At 42.0% G+C, this 13,187-nt stretch overlaps 2 protein-coding genes across 13 annotated transcripts in view; one reads left to right on the top strand and one right to left on the bottom strand.

The window, feature by feature from the left end:
• The window catches only part of LOC140739757 (uncharacterized), a 222,581-nt gene extending 215,985 nt beyond the window's left edge, over positions 1-6,596 (bottom strand). For all 5 annotated transcript variants that reach the window (XR_012101740.1, XR_012101739.1, XR_012101738.1 and 2 more), the window contains exon 1: positions 6,295-6,596. The gene's annotated coding sequence lies outside the window, so the exon portion shown is untranslated. The remainder of the gene's footprint in view (positions 1-6,294) is intronic.
• LOC140739754 (BTB/POZ domain-containing protein 2) overlaps positions 5,945-13,187 on the top strand; it is a 43,642-nt gene continuing 36,399 nt past the window's right edge. Inside the window, exons 1-2 of one of the 8 annotated variants that reach the window (XM_073068235.1) lie at positions 5,946-6,040; positions 6,129-6,793. In XM_073068235.1, the coding sequence (XP_072924336.1) occupies positions 6,360-6,793 (434 nt within the window). In that variant the 5' untranslated portion in view covers positions 5,946-6,040; positions 6,129-6,359. Of the gene's footprint in view, positions 6,041-6,070; positions 6,794-7,157; positions 7,455-13,187 lie in introns of those variants that run through there. The other 7 variants (XM_073068237.1, XM_073068238.1, XM_073068239.1 and 4 more) reach the window with 7 other exon arrangements.

The raw sequence follows: 13,187 nt of genomic DNA on the forward strand, positions 1-13,187 counted from the left end.
GTTCACAAGCTATGTTATGTTGTAGCTCTATAAAACTCTGGTTAGACTACAATTAGTGTACTGTGTTCACTTCATTACAGGAGGGTGTGAAAGCTTTACGGAGGGTGCAGAGGATATTTACCAAGATGCTGGCTAGATTAGAGAACATGTCTTTCGAGGAAAGGTTGAGTAAACTAGGGCTTTTCTCTTTGGAGTGAAGGATGAAAGGCGAATTGATAGGGAGTATAAGATAATGAGAGGTTTAGAGAGAGTGGACAGCCAGCACCTTTTGCCAGGAGGCCATTGGCCAATGCCAAAGGACATGCATTTAAGTAAGTAGAGGGAAGGTTAGGGGAGATATTAGAGGTAGTATTTTTGTACAAAGAGTGGTGGGTAAGACATTTTTTAATAGGCTTTTAGAGAATTTTAGATGGGCCAATGGATAGAAGAAAAATTGAGGGTTAAGGTCTGTGTAGGAGGAAGTCTGATCTGAAGTAGATTGATCTAACTCTTGAACCAGCGAGATAACTTCACTCACCTCAAAAATGAACTGATCACTGAACACAACCTATGGATTCACTTTAATGGACTCAACAACTCATGTTATTATTTATTTACTCTTTTAGTATTTGCACAGTTTGTCCTCTTTTGCACATTGGTTGTCAGTTTTTCTTTGTCAAGTTTATTGTCATTTAACTATATACACACACACATATACACATATATATACATATACACACACACATACACATATATATATATAATGCAATATAACCTCATAACGTATATAGAAGCGAGACAACTTTTCTCTAAACCAAGGTGTAAAGCACAGTAGTACACATAACACATGATAACTTATGAAGGCAAGGATAAAATCTACAGATGAATCACACATAAATAACCAACTAAAGAGCATTAATAACAAATATTGAAAGGTATGGAACAGATTAACCAGTGACATTTTGAATACGATGCGGCAGGAAGTTCTGAAGCTTAATGGCCTGGGGGAAGAAACTGTTTTCCATCCTGTCCTGACCATTCTTGTTTTTATACAGACAGACAGACATACTTTATTGATCCCGAGGGAAATTGGGTTTTGTTACAGCCGCACCAACCAAGAATAGTGAAGAAATATAGCAATATAAAACCATAAATAATTAAATAAAAATAAGTTAATCATGCCAAGTGGAAATAAGTCCAGACTCAGGGTGTCTGACACTCCGAGGGAGGAGTTGTAAAGTCTATCTATGCAGTTTTTCATTGATTCTATTGTTCTACTGTGAATGCCCACAAGAGAATGAATTTCAGTGTAATATATGGTGACATATTCATACTTCGATAATAAATTTACTTTGAACTTTGAAGTAGGTTTATACAGGTCAGCATAATTTTCTGTTGGAAGGGCCCATATTATGCTGTACCATTCTACATTCTAGTTACATGACCTCGAGTCTGGTGGTGGAATGGAGATACGTCTCTACCAAAGGAGGTGTAAGGCAATCCCTCCCTTTGCCAGCTTGCAGATTACCCTTGGGCAAGGTGTAACACCAGCTTAGCCCCTTGATCAGGGTCACGTGAAGCCATAAGAGCAGGTAGTGGATGGTCGTATGAGCAGCTGGTGCATATCACAAGTCCTGGTTATGTAATCACTTGATGCCAGGCAGACAATCTCTAGAGTATTGATAATGGCTGGGGTCACCCATTTTGTAAAGACAGTGCCCAGAAGGCAGGACTGGCAAACAAATTCTGTAGAAAAATTCGCCAAGAACAATCATGGTCAAGACCATGATCGCTCATGTCAAATGACACGGCACATAATGATGATGATGATGATATTATTATTATACTAATTAATGCACAATTACAATACTTTTCCTATTAGTGTATTTTTTCTGTATCTTGCAGGCAGGGTTTTAAGCCTGAAAGTGGAGGCTTCTTAAATTTGAAATTGCAAGTTTTAGAACTTAAAGCTTGGGACTCTTTGAACCTGAAAGTGCAAACATTTTAAATTGAAGACATGTTTTTTTACAAATTAAGTGTGAATTTTCAAAGGCTTGCATAATTAACACTCAAGTACTAAATCAGCTATTAATTAAAAATCTAGCATATGGCATTTACATGAAAGCTGTATGCTATATACAGCTCACATACAGTAAGAAAGAAGGATATGCTGAAAGGATTAAAGAAATTAAATTAAACAGCAAGTGTTGGAAATACTCATCAGATCAGGCACCATTTAAAACATGTTTCATGTCAGATTCTAATGAAAGATTAATCATTAATGTTAATAGTTAACATATTAACAATGAAATGTTAACAGTTAACAAAAGTACATGTGAGGGGTACGGAGGGCTATGGTCCAGGTGCAGATCAATGGGACTAGGCAAGTCAAATGGTTTGATATGGACTGGATGAGCTGAAGGCCCTGCTTCTGTGCTGTAGTTTTCTATGAGTTTCAAGCGTTAGATGCCTTCTGACTTGCTGTTTATTTTCAGTATTTTCTGTTTTTATTTAAGATTTCTAGGAAGTGCAGTTTTGTGATTTTTATTTAGGGTTAAAGGAAGTAAGGCAGGAGAAGGCTCACATTGAGGTTGAATATCAGTGCCAAATACTGTTTCAATTCTATTCATTTTATGTAATTCTATGTATTAGCCAGAGGACATGTCCTACATTCAGAAGCAATAAAATTATTATTAATTTATTTTGAAGAGTAAATTTATGTTCATCATTAGCATATGCACCATTAAGTCACAGAATTTATGGAAGCTATAAAATAATGTATTTTTGAAAAGTAAAGTTACGATCTTTACATCTTTTTTTAACTGTGCTCTTTGATTTCTTTTCTGTTTGTTGTATAACATGCCTGGAATTTTTTTGCATTGATTTCCTTCACTCTAATACCATATTCATGTTTGTTGATGACACCACTGTTGTGTCATAACAACCTCTCACTCAGTGTCAGCAAGACCACGGAACTGATTGCAGGCTTCAGAAGAAGAAAACCAGAGATCCATGAGCCAGTCCTCATCAGAGGATCAGAGGCGGTTAGCAACTTATTTCAGAGGATCTGTCCTGCACCCAGCACACAAGTGCAGTTGTGAAGAAAGCATGGCAGTGCTTCTACTTCCTTAGGAGTCTGCTGAGGTTCAGCATGACATCTAAAACTTCGCCAGATGTGTACTGACTACATCATGGCCTGGTTTTTTTAAGCATGTTGCACCAGACAGTCAGCCATTCTTATCTGGCATGTGGTGTCAGGATTGGTCTCCTTTTGGATTAACTGGGTCACGATATGAACGTTCCTGACTCGACCCTTGCATTTTTCTTTTACGAGGCCAAGTGGCTAGCTTGACGCTCAACCCAGCGTGCTCAGGGGTGGCCCGACTTGGCTTCGCTCCAGAGTCCAGCGCTGATGCCATTGCAGCACCAGCCAGCCGAACGGAAGCACCAATGTCTTTGAATGGAAAATCCTACGAAAGGTAGTGGATTCAGCCCAGTACGTTAGATGTAAAAGCCTCCCAACCATTGAACTCATCAACATGAAACGCTGCTGTAGGAAAGCAGCATCCATCACCAGAGATCCCCACTACCCATGCTCTTTTCTTGCTGCTGCCATCAGGTCAAAGGTACAAGTGCCTCAGGATTCACACCACCAGGTTCAAGAAGAGTTACTACCCCTCAAATGTCAGGCTCTTGAACAAAAGGGGATAACTACACTCACTTGCCCATCCATTGAGATGCTCCCACAACCAGTGATCTCACTTTCAGGACTCTTTTACCTTGTTATCTCATGTTCTTGTTATTTATATTTGCATTTGCACAGTTTGTTACTTCTGCACTCTGGTTGATCTTTCATTGATCCTGTTATAGTTACTATTCTATAGATTTGCTAAGTATGCTTGCAGGAAAATGAATCTCAGGGTTGTATATGGTGACATACAAGTACTTTGATAATAAATTTACTTTGAACTTGGAACTTCTGATCTTTTCCGTCATCACTCTGCATTACAGAAACTAATTTGATATTGGAAGATGTTAGAGGTCAGCACAATTGAGCCCCTTGCAGCTTAACTGCTTCATAATTCCAGTAACCTAGGCTTAATTATGACCTCCAGCGCTGTCTGAATGGAGTTTGTGACCTCATTCATGCACTTTCCCCCCCCCAAGTTCCTGCAGCTTATTCCACATCTGACAGACACACCAGTTGGTAGGTTAAGTGGCCACTGTCAATTGCACCCAGTGTGTGAGTCAGTGTTGGAAGCTGGGATAGTTGATGAGATTTTGGGGAAAAGAGGTTACTGGGGTAAGTTAATTGGGAGTAGCATTGCTCCGTAAAACTAGCATAGATGTAGTGGCTGTACTAGCTTCCTTCTATGTCATGAAAAAGTACAAAGTATGTCCTCTCCCTGTCTTCCTTTTCTGTCCATGGTCATTTATATTTACTCCTATATTACGTTCTATAATTAATTATAACCCTAGTTCAAGTCCGGTATTAATAACTACAATATTGACAGTGATACGGGGACCAACTTGCCAAGCCGCATTCAGAGTTCGTCTCATTTCCAAACTTCACATGCACTCATAAGTTCTGGGAAACTGCTAAAGATCTTCTAGAGCAGGGGTTTTCAACTTTTTTTTATGCCATGGACCCCTACCATTAATCAAGGGGTCCACTGACCTCAGGTTGGGAACCCCTGATCTAAAGCATTACAAAGAAAACTCAAACCAGAATGATAATTTAAGATGGAATGAAATCAGACCTCTGGGCTGTTGGATTTACAAGTGCACTGTGGCTATAGTTAGTGCTGCAGCAATCCAGAGTCAATGGGTATGATTGGTATATTAATTACCCCTAGTATAGATAGGGAGGGAGTAGAAGATTAAGGTGATGGGGGCATGAGAGGAAATTTAGGATTAGTGTAGATGGGTTTGATGGTCAATGCTGGCCCCGTAAGCCGAATGACTATTTATCTATGTGACTTTTATTAACTGTTATGTCCTGCACTATACTGCCGCCACAAACAACAAATTTCATGACACGTCAGTGATAATAAATCCAATTCTGATGTTTAGATAAATGAGGTGTTCTTATTTAACATGCAAGATTCTAAGTAGATTTGACAGGATGGATGCTAACAGCATAGTTCTCCTCCCCAGGAAACAGTCACACAGAAATTAAAATCAACCATCCATCAACCCATCTTTGGAATGTGGGATGAAATCAAAGCCCATGCAGTTAAAGGAAGGACAGGAGAACAAAAGGGGTGCAAGAGCCTAAAAGCACACTTCTTATAGGATCAGCTCTTCCCTACACTGTCAGAGTTCTGAATGGTCCATGAATCCATGAACTATTTGACTCACTTTTTGCATTACTTGTTTTAATATACTTTTATTGTAACTTTTATGGTAATTTTTTAATGTATTGCACTGAACAATTCTTGGAAAACAACAAATTTCAATAGATATATATCAGTGATAATAAACCTGATTTTGAACCTAGCACAGACCGCATAGTTCAGGACTGAACCTGGGTCAATGGAGTTTTGAGGCACCAGCTCTATCTATCACTCTGCCACCCCAAATCTCTATGATTAAAGGGTCACCCGTTAAAGACAGAAGGCAGTGTTTCCTCTCCAGGGGCTTGACATCCTTTGGAATTCTCTGCTGCAAAAACTGTGCAGAAACAGCCAATGCAGATTGAGATATAAACATCTTTGTGGTCGATAGGCAAGTCAAGGGCTATGGAAAGGAGCTGTGCAGGAAAAGTCAATGAATAGATTGCAGAATAAAATGCAGAATTATTTTGGTCTATTGAAAAGAGAAAGAATATAGAAGGTAGAGTTGTGTAGGAAAAGTCATTGAATATATCGCAGAATTAAATAAACATTTTGGTCTAGGCGAGTCGAGGATATGGTGAGTATAGCTGTAGGAAAAGTCACTGCAGGCTGAGGTAAACATATTTACAACTGGTCTACAGGTGAGTCAGGAGTGTGGAACGTAGAGCGGTGCAGAAAAAGTCATTGAATATATTGCAGACTGAGATAAACATTTTGGTCACTAGGTAAGTCAAGTGGACCTGATGATAAGAGATAGTTTTGAGGTCTGAGGATGGCGCGGGTCAACTTATATACTCATTTAATCTATTGCAGACCGAGATAAACATATTTTCGGTCTCTAGGAGCTGACTGACGCAAAATTGTTTTTGAACGTCTGAGGATGGTGCGGGTCACTCTATATTAAAACAACATAAAAGGTAAAAGGTCCAAATATTTGTCGTTATGGTGTCGGGAAGGTAATTGGGGAGCGCCGACTTACCCCAGCCTCCCTTACGGAGGGCCACGCTGTTGAGCTCGCTGTTTGTAAACAGACGCCACTTCAAGATGGCGGCGGGAGGGAGCAACCTCAGCCCCTGCAACCGAGTCAACGTCCCTAATGGCGGCGGCTCGGGCAGCCCGACCCTCGGCACCGGCTCGTCGCCACCTCCCTCGATGTTGGGGGCCAGCCCGGGCGGGGTAGGGGCCGGGGCGGCCGCCGCCGCCGCGGTGGTGATCTACCGGGAGCCCATGTACAACTGGCAGGCCACGAAGACGACGGTGAAGGAGCGCTTCGCCTTCCTCTTCAACAACGAGATCCTGAGCGACGTGCACTTCCTGGTGGGCAAAGGGATGGGGACGCAGCGCATCCCCGCTCACCGCTTCGTGCTGGCCGTCGGCAGCGCCGTCTTCGACGCCATGTTCAACGGCGGCATGGCCACCACTTCCACCGAGATCGAGCTGCCCGACGTGGAGCCCGCCGCCTTCCTCGCCCTGCTCAAGTGAGTGCGGCCTTGGGCCGGCGAGAGGCGGGTGGTGGTGGGGGGGGGGGGGGGTGGGGGGTGATAACGGTGGTTGGGAGCTCGAGCATTTAATTTAAAACCATTGGCGCGGCCGGTAACCGGCGGCTGCAGGCCACTCCGGGAACAACCTAACTAACCTCCCTTGGCCGCCGCCGCCGTCCCCGTTGCATTATCCCTCTTCCTACATTCACCCACAGTTTTATTCACATTTTAACGGGGGAATTTTATTGTTTTACTTGGGACGGGCATTTTTCAATTTGCTTACTGACGGCTGCCTTCCACCCCCCCCTCCCCCTCAGTAAAGATATAATTGCGTGAGTTTTTTGGTGTGATGTGATTTCGGCCCGCTGTTGTTTTGTCTGCCTTTGAGCAGCGAGAGCGCCGCAGGGCACGGAGCTGGTTTCCTTTCTGGATCACGCCCTGTGTGTGTGTGGCTGGAAGGGAGGGCGGCGTTCTCCATCTCCGCCGATTCATTCATGCGTTCCGCCTGCGGCTGCAGAACCGGGGACGGTGCCGGCCGGCCGCCGCTTTCTTAGAGCAGAGCTCGGTGACAGATGTCCCGTCCGCCTTCTCCCCTCTCAACATTTTTAAAGGTACTTCCACTGGATTGACAAAACCCACGTTTTTGTGTCCCGAAGAGGTATGTGTTTTTGTTAACGAGGTTAGACGTTTTATCTATTGACCGTGGAAACGAGGGATGTTACTTGATTTATTACAGAATAATTGGAAGAAGGCTAATTCACAACAGAGCAACTTGAAGTCTTCACACCTGGCTAATCTAAAATTGGTTTTGAGATTGCATTCTAGCTGTGTTTATTTATAAAACACTCCCGATTTTGATTTTTTTACATGTACAATTAATGTTTTGTTTCCATTTTAAAGACGTTTCAGATTTTTTCCCGTTAATGCCCCGCCTTTTTGGTTCGCATTTGCGCTCTGATGTGAGAAGAGTGCCTCGATATTTCTTCCTTTCTCCCCCCCCCCCCCCACCGTTTTAAACAATGTTTACCCCATGTTCAAACTTCATCTTCAGCTTTTAAACATTTCCAAAATGCACAGCTTTAATATGCCAGGCTGGATTGGAGTTTGACCTGGCGCGTTTTATGTGCATCTTATTTCAATGTGCAGTAATGCGCAGTGGAACTAATGTAATTGGCAATGTTTTTGAATTTGTCTACTGTCTGTCTAATGTGCTATGTCCTTCAAAAGCTTTCTTAAAAGAATTGATGCGGCTTGTGACACAATGGTAGTATTATTTATGTATGCACTTGTCTGTTACAGAGATTGTTATTTGAACTTGGGCTGCGTATTGGTGAGCTGTTTAAGCAAATTGTCACATTTAAGCCCTGTTGTTATTTAATGTTGATAATGCTTGGTTTATGGCAGAATTTGATACAGAAAAATAAGTACAATCTTGAAAAATACTTTCTTCCCAAAGACAGTAAAGATGATTGCATCATCTCATTTTCTTTGTATAATAAGACATCACTCACCCCCTACACTAAACTGTTCGCCCAAAATTGAACAACTCCATCTGTGCCTTTCAATCTTATAAACCTCTATAATGGCACTATGGACTCACTTTCAAGGACTCTTCATCTCGTGTTCTCAATATTGATTGGTTATTTATTACTTTATTTACTGTAAATGGCCAGAACAAAATGAATCTCAGGGTTGATTATGATGATGTATGTGTAGTTTGATAATTTAATTTGAACTTTAATGAGTTCAGAATTGTACTGTTTAGAAATGGGCCCATGTCCATGCTGACCTTTTATTTCAGCCTATTTGCTCAGGCCCCTTTTCTAAGAAAGGGTGTGCTGGCATTGGAGAGGGTCCAGAGGATGTTCATGGAAATAATTCTAGGAATGAAAGGGTTAATGTACGAGAAGCATTTGATGACTGATCTTCAGAACGATGAGGAGGGATCTCATTGAAACCTACCAAATACTGAAAGGACTAGATAGAGTGGATGTAGTGATGATGTGGGGGGAATCTAGGAATCAAAACAGCGATAAAGGGGGATTTCTTTAGTCAGAGGTTGGTGACTCTGTGGAATTCATTGCCACAAATGGCTTTGGAGGCCAAATCAGAGGTTGATTGGTTCTTGATTAGTCAGGGCATTAAGGTGAAGGCAGGAGAATGGGGTTGAAACAGATAATAAATCACTCAAGATGAAATAGTGGCACAGACTTGATGGACTGAATGGCCTAATTCTTCTATGTCTTACCGCATTTAGTCCATATCTTTTTATGCCCTGAAATAGATGCCCTTTACCTGCTAAATTACTGGGGGCCCTGTTTACCGGCCATTATTAATATATAATTGAATTCAAGAGTCTTGAGTTTATGACATAGATATATAAATTTCGTTAGGCTGCATCTGGAGTATTTCTGGTCACCCCATCATAAGAAGTATGTCAGGGCTCTGGAGAGGATGCAGAAGAGTTTTACCAGAATGCTGCCTGTATTAAAGAACAGGTGTTGTAAGGAGAAGTTAGACAAACTTGGGTTGTTTTCTGTGGAACGCAAGAGCATATATGTCAAACTCAAGGCCCGCGGGCCAAATGCGGCCCGCGAGATAATATCTAATTACTATTAAAGCTGGCCCCAGTAATCGAAGCGCCTATGGCGTATGATATGGCTAATGCTGAGTTTATTCAGGTACCAGGTTTTCAGGGTTTTTAGTGTTTATTCGGCAGTCTTCTTCATAAGAAACGGAATTTGTAAAGTGAAACATTTTGTAGTTATAGCAGAGACTGAGACACATGAGAGCAGGCTGAAAAAACGGAGGCAACGAAAGCTGCGTTCGCACGCATCCGACTGATCCGGCCCGCATGAAGCTGCATTTTGCTCAATCCGGTCCGTGACCTAAAATGAGTTTGACACCCCTGCTCAAGAGGCTTGAGGGGAGATCTGATAAGAGGTTTATAAGAGTGAAAGGCACAGATGGAGTAGACAGCCAGTATCTTTTTCTAGAGGACATGCATTTAGGTAAGGGGATAAATTCAAAGGAGATGTGTAGACAAATTTCTTTTCAGACAATGACTCATGCCTGGAATGTGCTGCCTTGGATGTTCAAGAGGCTCTTCGATATGCACATGAATGTGCTTGAAATGGAATGATACAGTTGTGTAGATAGATGGGATTAGTTTAGGCTGTAATAAATCTAGTCAAGAAGAAAAGAAAAGCTTACAAAAGGTTCGGAGAGCTAGGTAATGTTAGAGATCTAGAAGATTATAAGGCTAATAGGAAGGAGCTTAAGAAGGAAATTAGGAGAGCTAGAAGGGGCCATGAGAGGGCCTTGGCAGGCCAGATTAAGGAAAACCCCAAAGCATTCTACAGGTATGTGAAGAGCAAGAGGATAAGACGTGAAAGAATAGGACCAATCAAGTGTGACGGTGGGAAAGTGTGTATGGAACTGGAGGAAATAGTGGAGGTACTTAATGAATACTTCAGTATTCACTATGGAAAGGGATCTTGGTGATTGTAGTGATAACTTGCAGCAGTCTGAAAAGCTTGAGCATGTAGGTATTTAGAAAGAGGATGTGCTGGAGCTTTTGGAAAGCATGAAGTTGGATGAGATGTACCCCAAGCTATTGTGGGAGGCGAGGGAGGAGATTGCTGAGCCTCTGGTGATGATCTTTGCATCATCAATGGGGATGGGAGAGGTTCTGGAGGATTGGAGGGTTGTGGATGTTGAAAGGGAGCAGAGATAGCCCAGGAAATTATAGATCAATGAGTCTTACTTCAGTGGTTGGTAAGTTTATGGAGAAGATCCTGAGAGCCAGGATTTATGAACATTTGGAGAGGTATAATATGAGTAGGAGTAGTCAGCATGGCTTTGTCAAGAGCAGGTCATTCCTTACGAGCCTGATTGAAGTTTTTGAGGATGTGACTAAACTCATTGATGAAGATAGAGCAGTAGATGTAGTGTACAGTCAGCCCTCCTTATCCGCAAATTCAACCAACCGTGAATGGAGAAAACCCTGATGTGCTGTTCCAGCACTTGTTGTTTGAGCATGTACAGACTTTTTTCTTGTCATTATTTCCCTAAACAATGCAGTATAACAACTGCTTTACATAGCATTTACATTGTATTAGGTATTATAAGTAATCTAAAGATGATTTAATGTATATGGGAGGATATGCGTTGGTTATCGTGGATCGGGATCGAAAAAAATCGGAAGTTCTCTTACTAAGTAAGTCGGAGCAGGTCCATCTGGTGTTATTTGGCGTCAGTTAGTCAAACGTTTGTCTTAGTATATAGTATATATTTTACCTTCCTATGCATTTAAAACACTTAAGAACATATGTTTCAGTGCCGGGCTCAGGAAAGTGCGAGCCAGTGACAGACTGCTTTCGAGTGCGCTCTCCATCCATTCCGGGTTGATGTGGAGGATCAAAAACTCAAAACCCAAAAGTTAAACCACTGTGTTGCTTAGTAATAATTGTAGCTTTCATTGGGGCAGGGCCTTTAACACTTTATCCTTTAAAATTGTTCTGATTGTTGACTGACTTAGCCTAACACTTTTACAATGACCGATGTCGTTTCACATTTTTCTGATTACTTTATTATTTCCACTTTATTTTCAATTGTAATCGTGATTATTTTCGTGAACAGAAACACTGCGGATTCAGAGCTCCGCCGCTGGGTCCTAATGTCCACCTCACTGAGGCAGGTTAAATAAGGTCTGGGGTTCCACTGGGTCCTAAGGTCCACCGTATTGAGACATGTTGAATAAGGGACTTGAGCATCCGCGTTTTTTTGGTATCCACGAGGGGTCCCAGAACCAGTCCCTTGCAGATAAGGAGGGCCAACTGTATATGGATTTCAGCAAGGCATTTGATAAGGTACCCCATGCAAGGCTTATTGAGAAAGTAAGGAGGCATGGGATCCAAGGGGACATTGCTTTGTGGATCCAGAACTGGCTTGCCCACAGAAGGCAAAGAGTGGTTGTAGATGGGTCATATTCTGCATGGAGGTCGGTCACCAGTGGAGTGCCTCAGGGATCTGTTCTGGGACCCTTACTCTTCATGATTTTTATAAATGACCTGGATGAGGAAGTGGAGGGATGGGTTAGTAAGTTTGCTGATGACACAAAGGTTGGAGGTGTGGATGGCTGTCAGAGGTTACAGCGGGATATTGATAGGATGCAAAACTGGGCTGAGAAGTGGCAGATGAAGTTCAACCCAGATAGTGTGAAGTGGTTCATTTTGGTAGGTCAAATATGATGGCAGAATATAGTATTAATGGTAAGACTCTTGGCAGTGTGGAGGATCAGAGGGATCTTGGGGTCCGAGTCCATAGGACACTCAAAGCAGCTGTGCAGATTGACTCCGTGGTTAAGAAGGTGAACGGTCTATTGGCCTTCATCAATCATGGAATTGAATTTAGAAGCTGAGGGGTAATGTTGCAGCTATATAAGATTCTAGTCAGGCCCCACTTGGAGTACTGTGCTCAGTTCTGGTTGCCTCACTACAGGAAAGATGTGGAAGCCACAGAAAGGGTGCAGAGGAGATTTACAAGGATGTTGCCTGGATCGGGGAGCATGCCTTATGAAATAGGTTGAGTGAACTTGGCCTTTTCTCCTTGGAGCGATGGAGGATGGGAGGTGACCTGATAGAGGTGTATAAGATGATGAGAGGCGTTGATCGTGTGGATAGTCAGAGGCTGAAATGGTTGCCACAAGAGGACACAGGTTTAAGGTCCTTCAGAGTAGGTACAGAGGAGATGTCAAGGGTATGTTTTTTACTCGGAGTGGTGTGTGCATGGAATGGGCTGCTGGCAATAGTGGTGGAGGTGGATATGATAGGGTCTTTTAAGAGGCTTTTAGATAGGTACAACAAGCTTAGTTAGAGGGTTATAGGTAAGCCTAGTAATTTCTAAGGTAGGGACATGTTCGGCACAACTTTGTGGGCTGAAGAGCCTGTATTGTGCTGTAGGTTTTCTATGTTCTGTGGTCATTTGGTTAGTAATTATTTAGTTCAGTACGACAATGGGGTTGAAGGGCCTGTTCCTTGTTCAATACAGGAATAAACCTTTCTATTTTTTTTAAATCTGGAAAATCTGACTGTTTTTCACCAACTCATCGATGGGCTCTTGATGGGCAATAAAGGGTAGACTCTCACTTTATTGATTGTTATTTAACTAAACTTCTTTCAACATCTCTAGGATTCCAGAGGAAACATTGGTTTAGTAATCTAAATTTTCTGTTGATCACCCTTCTTTGAATCAGTTTGGAATGCTTAATTTTTTAAACACTTGATAACTTCAATCTGTTGTAAATATTTCTGTATTTTGGTCTTGGATGTAGGCTAAATTAAGGCTAGGGTTGCTGAATGTTGAAGTTATTGAAGTTAATATTTAAATC

Source organism: Hemitrygon akajei, chromosome 16, assembly GCF_048418815.1.
Source record: "Hemitrygon akajei chromosome 16, sHemAka1.3, whole genome shotgun sequence".
Classification (NCBI taxonomy): Eukaryota; Metazoa; Chordata; class Chondrichthyes; order Myliobatiformes; family Dasyatidae; genus Hemitrygon; species Hemitrygon akajei.